Below are 10997 nucleotides of genomic sequence, written 5' to 3' on the forward strand. Positions count from 1 at the left end.
ACCTTCACATGCAACAATTTTCTGTTACAGTAGCTAGAACATGAAGTGGTATCTAAGCATAAGTTAAATTGGCTACCCAGCACAGTAACCACTGGATTAAAAAAAAAATGGTACATTTAAATAACACTATGTAGGATTCGTGGTACTAGTACTCTGGTTGAGAAGAGCAACTGCCTGCTACTGTGTCTTTCCCAGAGAAGCACAGTAGCCTACATGAATTTGTTGCCGGTGCCAGTGACCGCCATTGCCGGTAGGTCCGTGCCGAGCAAAACTCCAGAGCTCGAGGGAGGCTGGACGGCCGTGCAGCCCAGCTCAGGGCGCTTGTGTGTGAGTGAGAGGAGCAGGGAAACCGGGCTTGAGCTTGGTCTCTGGAGCTCAGCGTAGCTGCGGTACCAGGACCACGGTGTTCCTACCCGCACAGGAAAGTTACATAGTGAAGTTTTAGCCGCTTGGACCCCGCTCAGGCTGCAGCGGGGGCACCATTCATCCTAATAACCATTTTTCTACCACTTCAATGAGTTTAGAAACATTATTTTAAGGTAAAAAAAAACTACATAGTGTTGCTTTAATGCAATCGCTGTAATTTATGTTAATATAGAATTTCAGTCATTCTGTCCAGTCCTGCGTCCTGCTGTTTTTCAAGCGAAACAGGGAACTGATTTAACACATCAAAGTCTGTTTAAATGTCTTGGTGAGAGAACTGCAGCATACACGGAGAAAAAATACTGTATAAAGCTTTTTGTAGCTCCAGAGGGAGCCGTACAAAATCTGATAAATTGCCCGAAGTGATAGAGTCATCATCAACTAAGGCTGAAGAGTACAAGTTGGAAAATGATAGAAAAAAACCCATCCGAGTGTGTGAAGTAAGATAGAAGTGAGGTTGCTAGACTTCTGAGGCCTGCTCTTCATCTCCTCTTCAAGGCCACTTTAACTGCTGGAAGCGTAATACAACCGAATCTGTAACTGAACTTTTCCTGGTCGAGATGCATTATAGGTAATGTAGATGCCAGATTTTGGTTGGGAAGAAGAGTGCGGAATAAAAACAGATGATATTTCTGGTTCTGCTGCATCGATTTTGATTCCTTTCATCCCGAGTCTGACTGAGTGCAGCGCTGCTTAATCTGTGTAGTCTTTGAAGCCTTTTAAACCGTGGACCTATGATGTACCTATGGATGTCCCACTGAAAACTGAACACCCAGGCTACACCTAGGTTAGTTATGAAAACTTTGCTTGAATTTTGGATGCATGCAGGGTGCAAAAAAAACGTGAAGAGTGTCAAGAATTCCCATAAAAGTAAATCACCATCACTTTTACAGTCTGAACAAAAATGAGACATAATAAAACATCATAAAGGTCGTTTTACTTGACAACTGTTGGCAGGTGTTTTTTTTCACCAGAAGGGAGGAAGGAGCGAGGGTCACTCCAAAAATATGTGAAGCCTATTTAAAATTAAATCTGTTGTTTCTTACTAACCAAACACCAGGAGACACTTTTTCACACTTGATGTTAAATAGTGACCAATAGTACGTGCTTATGCTTTACTGCCCTCCAAAGGCAGAGCTCACATTATGTATATAACAATATCTCCTTTGGTTTTACAGTTAAATCCAATGATTCTGGTCTATATGTGTTAGCTTTTCAGGTAATAATTAAAAGTTACAGGGAAAAAAAGCAAGCAAGAATTGTCTGTCCAAAAAACAAAAACAAAACTTGAAAATATGACGTAAATCTCTGTGGTTGGAGCAGCCAAACAAATCATGTGCATGGAAAATACTGATGCTGCTTTCCCCCTTCAGTCTGAATCTAGCGACTGATCTCCTCCTAAACTTCACATTTTTCTACTTCCTCATGTGTCTGTTCTTTCGTCACCCTGCCCCCTGCTGACTGAGGTACACAGGATGTTTACTTTCTTTCTGCCTCAAGGAAAGTCTTAGTCCTCCTGACCTAGTTTCACTGTGCAGTGTAGAGCAGGGAGGGAAGAGTGAATGTAGAACTAACAAGTGGAGGTGGAGGAAAAACAGACCCCCAGTGTATGAGATCCAGGGGAGGGTCGGGCTAAAAATGGAGGAGCTGCTGCCTCTGTCCAGCGAAAACATTAAATCAATTTCATGTCAACCTTTTTTGTTTGAGTAGTTTTTTAGGTCAGCAGCGATATGCACTTACAGATTTGTAATGCTACATATTTAAAGTGCTTAATTGATGCTAATTGACATTTTCAATTAGTATATGCTGTAAGAGAATTCAAAAGCCAGCCTGTGCGTCTTGGCAGGGGCTTCGAATTCACATTTAAGTGCAACTAAAGCTGCAAAAGAAAAAGGAAAGCACTCACAGATGTACACATCTTGACTCCACTATTCATATTCTCTCACTCCCTTCCTTTCCCTCCTCCTTTCACTCTCACTCCATCTTCCTTTCCCTTGTTACCTGCTTTGAATTTCTGATGTGGCGAGGCAGCATGCTTCGTCTCTGCTTGAACAACTTCTCCATCCAGCAGCACCCCTGTGTCATGAAATTACAACATGTTAAATTTCACGCCTGTGCTGAAGTGCGGGGAGACATGAATGATATTTTGCTCAAGCACAAAGGTGGATGAAAAATTCAGCACTGCTCCAACTCAGACGGTATTAATCCTATCCTGAGGTATGAAACCAGTGTCAGTTAAATGAAGAAATTTAATCACACAGAGTGGAAAATATGACTCAAATCATTTTCATCAAGAGTGACTGGTTTGCCAGATGTGATTTTTTGTAACTTTTCTTTCTTTCTTTTAATCACATTTGTGACATTTTCACATCTGCTCCCAGACCTGATGGATGGGATTTCATGCATTTTTTTTTTTTTTTTTACTTTTAACCATCACGCTCCACTCCTCAGGCTGCCCTCCGGCACCGACACATCAGCAATATTTATAATCCACATCATGATCAGCAGACTAACCAGACAAAATGACCCAAGAGATGAAAACTTGACACTGCTGCCTCCCTGATATTGACTTTAGTCTGCAAGTCACTCTCATTTCACTGATTTGCAAAGAGTCAGTTTAGTTCTGTATGTGACGACACGGTAGATTGTACTTTTACTATAGGGGCCTAAAAGTTGGCATTGTCTAAAGAAAACCGCATACCTCCAAATAAGGTGATTTTCAGTTTTCCTTTATGGAAATTTTAATGTCAATTGCAAATGTAAATTTATGGGATTGTAATCTACAGAAATTATTTTTAAAAAAAGTTGTGAGAAAAATACATTTTTTACACAACTGAGAAAAAAACCTTGTTTTCATGAAAAATGTCAATGGATACGATGCTATATCGTGTTGTTGAGTGTGCAGACGGAGTTATAGGAGAAAACTGGTGCTGTCTATGGTAATTATGATTGATGCTAGAATACATTGAAAAGTGACTGTCTGTGTCATTTCTCCCCTGCAGCTATTGGGACATGGCGTACGATGCTGACGCGATGGACAACAGAGTTGGTCTGAATTTGCTATACGCCCAGGTAAGCAATCTGACAACTTTGGTGAACCAGAGGGTGTATTTTCAGCTGTAGCAGTGGTCTTCTTTTTGTAAATCATATTTTCCTTGAGGTGTGAAACCAAACACATCTGTTGTGATTTCATCGATCGCATATGGAGCCAGCTTCACATCAAGAGAACTAAATCAAGCATCTGCTACATCCTCTTGGCTGCCAAATGCTTTCGTCCGTCCCCTGGGCCTCTCCATTATCTGAGAGCGGTGTTAGCTTGTTTTGACTTTGCAACACCCTGATTCCTGTACCTCTTTGTGGCCCTACGTGATCCTATTAATAACGGATTTCCTTCGCCATGACAGCTGTCATCTGTTATGTATTAAGCATTTTTGGTGTGGCTAATTTGATTAAAATCTGGAGCTGAGGAGTGTTGCCTCTGTGCTGCAGAGAGAGAGGGGGTGGCTGGGTTAAAATAAGGAAATGAAAGAAAAATAAATTGTGTTTGCAGCATGTGCATTTGTGCATGTTTCTGTGTAATTATTTGTGGAGCTGCACGGTTTCCACGAAAGGCTCAGGGTGCGATTTCTCCCACATGTACAAAAACCAAACAAACTCGCTTTGTTTTGTTCGTCTGTGCAGAAAGATGAAGTTGAGTTCTTGTGTTTGCTTCACCAGACAGTGTCTGACATTGAGCGAGGCTGGATACTCGTAAACAAAGACCAGCACAGGCAGCTCAAATCACTGCAGGAGAAAGGCTCAAAGAAAGAGGTAAGCAAGGGCATCTTGTAGGTTATTCAGCCTGCACAGTTTCCAATCCAGCTGATACTTGATGATACTAAATGTCTTTGTCCGAGGATAAATCTTTAGACCTCAGAGAGCACTGCCTCCAGTGTATTCTGTTATGCAATTAGCCTCGTTTTTCCCATGATATGAATTTTTAATCACATCAATCCAGCAGAGAATTCAAAGTTTATTCTCCAGGGATTAGACTGAGACAGAATCGTTGGAAAAGTTACTCATCTAAAAATGTTTTTCGTGACGTTTCCTTCCCAGTTCATCCATCTAGGTCAGACCCTCAAATATTACGGCTATATCAAGTTTGACCCATGTATTACCGACTTCCCCGAGAAGGGCTGCCAAGTCATCGTCAGCGCCGGCAACAACGAGCTCAACTTCCACGTCAAGCTGCCCAACGAGCAAATGAAGGAGGGAAGCTTCAAGGTCACGCGCATGAGGTGCTGGCGAGTCACGTCTTCTGTAAGTGGAACCGTGTGCAAGCGAGCATGAGCATGAGGATGAGTGAACTCACCTGCAGGCACGTTCACATCTCTGAGGATCTGAAAGAATCAAACTCCAATCCCTTCACTTTATTAGGAGGCTGTGACTTTGATGACACAGGAGACTTGGCTGCAGCCAGAGTCCCCTGTTTACCAGCCTCCTCTCACCACCACAACACAAACTAATGTCTCTTGTCTTGCCAAGCATTAGTTTTTACTCCTACTGCTCGCTGAAAGTGCTGACCTCCACACCATCTGTCTTCATCAGTCCAATTATCCCAACACACAGCCCACACAAGGATAGTGCTTTATTGATCCAACAGCATCCTTTGTTTAAACTGATAATTGTCCTTTGGCGAGGAGGGAATCTCATGGCAACTATTATAACTAAATTTTTGGGAGCTCGATTACAGCAGTTGTGCGGACATCGTTTGTTTTTTCTTCTTGTTAGTTTTTGTCCTGCACCTGCCTGCACTGTCTTGGATGTGCGTGCACTGTCCTTCCTTGTAACTATTATAACTAACACACACCCCCCAAAAAAATAAAATAAAACCCGAGACCTTCAGTGAAAGGAAAGAGCAGAGGTGCTGTTTTCATACAGCCAAGGATTCATGTTTAACCGTATTGTTTAGACGTGTCACCTAGCAACTGCTGAGACTGAACTGCTGTCAAGGTCTGTGAGCTCAGTGATGACAGTGATGGATTTGATCAGACCTGCGCATCTTAGGCGGTAAATTAATGCAGCGGTGGAAGTCAGCCGAGACTCTGTGTGAGGACAAAGTTGCACACGAGCAAAATGTAGAATAGTAACAATATAAAATAAATTACTTTTAAAGGGATATTCCACAAATATGAGACCTGAGGACTTGGCCTAATCTGTTGGTTCACTGTTGTAAATGTGGTAGCCAGTGGTTTTGGAGCTTGTTTGCTGGAGATTAAAAGGATTTCTCGGCCTGAGCTGCATCACTTTTAAAAAAATATATGTTTCTCCAACTTAATGGAAGTACGCAAGAACCCTTTCAATTTTACTTCCTACATTAAACTCTCATTTCGAAACTGTAGTAGCTGGCAAGAGATCAGGAAAAAAATCACTTCTCTAAAAAATAAAATAAAACATCTTAAGAACCGTCACCTCAGAAGAAATGAGCATGAATTAAAAACCAGCGTGCATCACATGGAGTTTCTTTCTGCTCTCGCCCAGTCAGCCGTCTTGAGGAGACAGTTCCTCTAAAAGCTGGAAAAGCTCACTTTCACTTCTTTGACTCGTTAAGAAAAACATTACATGAAGCGCACAGAACATCTTTCTCCCCCATTTCAAAAGACTAACAATTTTACAGACACAAATACCTTGATTATGTAGAGATGGCGAGTCAACAGGTCACTTTTTGTATCACATTAGCGCTGGAGCAGCAGCTATTACATGTATGACAGAAGATTTTATGATTCATCAAAACTTCATTTGCACAGAGATCTGGACACAAGGCAACACATCTAAAATTAAAATGCATGTTGGCTTGTCTGATTGCATATTGAGCCCAGCCTCCAACCCCCATCCCCACCCCTCTCACTGTCCAGCAGAGTGATTAATTCCTCAGCTCATTCTCAGAGGTCAAAGTCATTTTAATGAGCCCTTTCCTCTCCAACAGACTATTCAAAACATCTCATTTGGTGCAGCAGTGCAACCCCCTCCTAGCCAAATCTCAAAGTGCATCGAGAAGAGCACGTATAAACAGCTTATGCGTTTGTGTATGTGTGTGTGTGTCCTTTGTGTTTGTTTTTTTATCAGTATTCAGTATTTATGTTATCTTTCTGTGTGTGGTTAGTATGGGAGGTACAGTTTGTGGCCCAGAGGAAACTGACTCAGTGAGGAGCACAGGATTCATAAATGAGGAACGAGGGCTCATCTCTGGGGAGCTGCGTGTGCGTGTGTCACTGAAAGCATTTGAAAGCATTTGAAATTCTGTATTGCTGCGTATTTCCTTTCTTTCTTTCTTTGCACCCATGGTAATCTTTTAGCACGTGTCGTCTCATTTGGCCAGCTGTCACTTTTGATGCAGCAGCAGCTTAAGAAGAGGAGATGAAGAGATGTAGGATAGAAAATGTGATTTAGCTGCTTTCATGTACACGACTCCCCAGTCATAGAGTAGAATAAGAAGAAGCCTATCATCTTACTGAAGAGTGTAAGTTGGATGTCGGCTAAGAAATATGGAAATCTGTCTCGTTCTGTCATTTTAAACACGGGAGGTTAAAAACTCACAATAGAATCACATTAATTCACAAGTGGTTGATGGAAGTTGCAACGGTTGTGAAGTAGGGGTGGGCAAAAATATCGATATGGCAATATATCGCGATACGTTATACCGCGATACGATATCGATATTCAATATTTAAATATCGATTTTTTTTTTCAAAAAAAATTCCCAAAAAATTTTTTTTTTTCAATTTTTTTTTCAAATAATAAATCATGTTTCAGACCTAAATCCAATTGAAATATGTTGTTGTAACTTGCACTTGTATAAAATGGGGGCGGCGCTGTCTTATAATGTTACAGAAAATGATTTTTAAATACCATGAATGGAAAATTACATAAAACAAGTTGCTACTGACTTTTCAGTATCATAAAGCACTGTCTTGGTTTACATAAGACATGTTATTAATGTTCATGCACTTTAATGTCTCCAGCTGTACAGTGTTTATTCATTTGTACATCGTACAAAGTTTTGGAATAAATGCATGAGACTTTTTCCTTTTTATGTTTTTTTTTCATTCACATATATCGTGATATATCGTTGATGAAATTTCTTGCAATATATCGAATATCGCAGATATCGTGTATCGTGATATTATCATTATCGTGGGCCAAATATCGCCACAGTATCGAATCGTGAGTTACCCATATCGTCCCACCCCTATTGTGAAGTAGTCATGTTACTAATGCTGGCTTTTTTTTCTTTTCTTTTCTTCTTGCAACATATATAGCAAGTCCCTATCGCCAACGGTACGACCAATCCCTGCAGCTCATCCAAGTGTGAGGTCAAGCTAGAGCTGGCCTTCGAGTATCTGATGAGCAAGGACCGCCTCCAGTGGGTCACCATCACCAGTCAACAGGTAGGAGGCCACTGACAGGTTCAGTGTGGAGGCAGCAGGTGTTTCATGTGATTGTTTATTGCGTTTATAATTAACAGAGCATTTTGTCTCTGTCATTCTTCCTCAAACTAAATATCCCAGTGTGTCTATTTTTGATTCAGCTCGACTCAGCGAGTGTTATTCTGGCACAGTGCTCTGCATATTACTGAGTGTGACTCTGTGATTTCAGGCTATCATGATGAGTATCTGTCTTCAGTCAATGGTGGATGAACTGATGGTGAAGAAGTCGGGTGGCAGCATAAAGAAGGTTTGTCTCATAGCTGTAAAATGGTTTACATTAATTTATTCATATTGACTCAGAGTAGCATTGACAACCAGTCACTTAATTTTCTACATTTATAGAAAATAGAAAATGAAGTTTCTACACTTACACACCAGCCTTTCTCCATTTAAACACATTAGCAGGTATTTTGTTATTTTTTATTCAGACTGAGGAGATAAGTCATGTTCTGTACTAATCTCACGATACATCTAAATGTTGAATAAAACTCAGTGTTAATTGTGTTTTTGCCGTCTCCTGTGTCCATCCAGATGCTGAGGAAAAAACACAACGGCTCCATCCACCGATCGGAGAGTCTGCAAGCTGTGAAATCTCCCCCTCTGCTGGTGAGAGACGGGATAAGTTTCTTTTTGTTTTGGACTTTGGACAGGTTTTTCTTTATACATAAAGTTGTTGTTTTTTTTCCTTGGCTGCAGGACTCCCCCGACCCGAACCGTGAACAAATCGTCAAACTCTCAGTGAGTACATTTTGGCTTTAATTTTTCAGAGCAGGAACAGAACCTGAAACATATTCTATTAAATCAATGTCTGTCCAGTGTTACTTACAGTATTGATTATTCCATTCAGACCAAGCTAAGCTCAGTGTCGCTCCGAGGGATCAGCGCCTCCAACTCGGCGAACGACATCAGTGGCAATGATTTCCACGGCAACTATGCTTTCGAGGGAATCGGGGACGACGACCTGTAACCTTCCCTGCACAAACACACCTTCAATTCTCCCTCCTCCCCTCTTCATTCCACTGTCAACAAACGGGATGACAAAGATTATGAGCCGAGCCGAACCGAGCGGACCACACACTCGTCCGATTCTGCAAGATTGTAGCTTCTTCCTGGAGAAATCGCTGCCTTAAGCTCTCATTTAATCTTTGACAGAGTCCTTTATTTCAGACTCTCAAAAGTTTGTCTTGATTTGTATTCGAGTTACAATCATCACATTCAATTGGAACTGGGTCCCCATTTTATTTAACTTGTGGCTAACAGACAGTTCATGGCATGTAAAGCTACAGGTACTTAAATAGGGAAGCTTCCTGTATGTTACTGACCAATCCTACTTCTTTCACTCACACTGAGTACTGGTTCATCAGCAGTATGTGTGAAGCTCCATCATGCAGTGATATTCTTGAGGTACAACAGTTGAGTTAAAATATTGTAAACTACATGAAGAATACCTGCTGGCTGCATGTTCCTTTCCAACCAGAGCCAAATGTTTAGTTTAGTTTAGTTAGACCTGGCACTAGTGATAATACAGCATTCCTGGACGTGGAGAGTTGACCCAGAGTCCAGCGAATGTGTTGGAATTGATCTTAAAACTGTAGACTATTCAGAGCACCTGCTTGCTTATTATGGATGATCAATGTTTGGCTTGGCTATATACCAAAACATCATGTTTTTATACTGTTAGTGATCCTCTGTGTGCCATGCTATTCATCATGTGCCAAGTCGGTAAATATCTCAGCAAGATACCAGTGGTGTTTTCAGCTTAACGTTCTCAAGGCACAGTCACTCATACTGCGTTCAGAAATAGTCTGATGCCTTAACTATTTGTCTTTTTCTTTATTTTGCTACCTTGTCATTCAGTCGTGACATGGGTTCACACAGTACACGTCGGTGTCCGCCGGCGTTACCTAGAATCTTGCAGAACTTGATAGATGGTTGATTTGGCCGCGCTGCTTGCACTTGCTGAACCGATCATTTTGCACAGTATTACAGGTGGAGATGAATGTTTGAGTGGAAGCTTGATCATGACTTTAAACATTTTGTGGAGATTGTTTCCAAGGGGCTCTGTAAATCCATCTGTGATTTTTTTTTTTTAACCAATTTTTTAAGGTTTCTCATAAATGCCAAATTATAGTTTACTAAAGCATTTTGCACAAAATAAACATAAAAAATTATGACAATGTCACTTTTTATATTATGTACATGCAATTAAGTATTCTGAACATTTACTAATATCTTTATCATCATAGCTTATTGTAATCAAATAGATCAAATGTAATCTAAGCTGTATAGAACAACACGTTGAAATGGACTAACATTTATCATTGTTTACATAATGTTTAGGGGACTTTTAGTTAAAAAGTGTTTACAAATTTTGCATCTGATTTTCTTGGTCTTGTTGGTTTTGGGCGAGTGACGGCCGAGCGTTCTTAGGGGCTTCAGTTCATTTTCAATTTGTACGTACGTGGTGCCAATCATCTCAGAGGATTTCACCGCAAAAGGTGCTTTGGTGAAGTGACTAATGTGATCACAATTGCTGGAGTGAGTAAGGTTCATGGAGGGCAGGCAACAAAATGAACATATCCCGCTGTTTTATAAGAGATTTCATTCCATTTCATGTTTCTTTTTTTAATTGCTGGTAGCTTTAGTTATTCTACAAAGTTGCCTCTGTTCTGAAGCCTCTACATGTAAATCAATGCCAACCTATCGACAGCTTTACTCTCACTGGTAGCCACAACTGTCAACAAAATGTTCTCAATATCAATGTCCTGTTATTTCACTGCTGTGCTTCTCTGTCTTTAGTCATATGTTGTTCAAGTAGAGGGATGTGTTTGTCACCTGTCATCTTTATTTTCTCTATTCCTGTCAGTACCAAGTACATGGAAGCTGCAAGGTCCTGGATGTTAATAAATGTGTAGGTGCCAAATCACACATTAAGTGCATTAAAGTTGGCGTCACCATTAAACTAAATGTCAAATCTCACAAAGATTGTATTGACTTGATTCATTCCACTACTTTTCGGTTAAGTTGATTTTTAGTGGTTGAGGTCAGTGACAACTGTCTGGTCTGTTGTTGTCATGATGCTAAAATAAACTCTGAAATTAGACGACC

At 40.7% G+C, this 10997-nt stretch overlaps 1 protein-coding gene across 1 annotated transcript in view; it reads left to right on the forward strand.

Annotated features, from left to right (window-relative positions):
- Nucleotides 1-10997, forward strand: part of snx17 (sorting nexin 17) — a 28804-nt gene extending 17807 nt beyond the window's left edge. Inside the window, exons 8-15 of the mRNA XM_084001038.1 lie at nt 3426-3495; nt 4141-4233; nt 4519-4722; nt 7722-7850; nt 8059-8136; nt 8421-8495; nt 8586-8627; nt 8737-10997. Coding sequence (XP_083857164.1) covers nt 3426-3495; nt 4141-4233; nt 4519-4722; nt 7722-7850; nt 8059-8136; nt 8421-8495; nt 8586-8627; nt 8737-8856 — 811 coding nt within the window. The 3' untranslated portion in view covers nt 8857-10997. The remainder of the gene's footprint in view (nt 1-3425; nt 3496-4140; nt 4234-4518; nt 4723-7721; nt 7851-8058; nt 8137-8420; nt 8496-8585; nt 8628-8736) is intronic.

The sequence above is a fragment of the Trachurus trachurus genome (genome assembly GCF_905171665.1).
Source record: "Trachurus trachurus genome assembly, chromosome: 24".
Taxonomy (NCBI): Eukaryota; Metazoa; Chordata; class Actinopteri; order Carangiformes; family Carangidae; genus Trachurus; species Trachurus trachurus.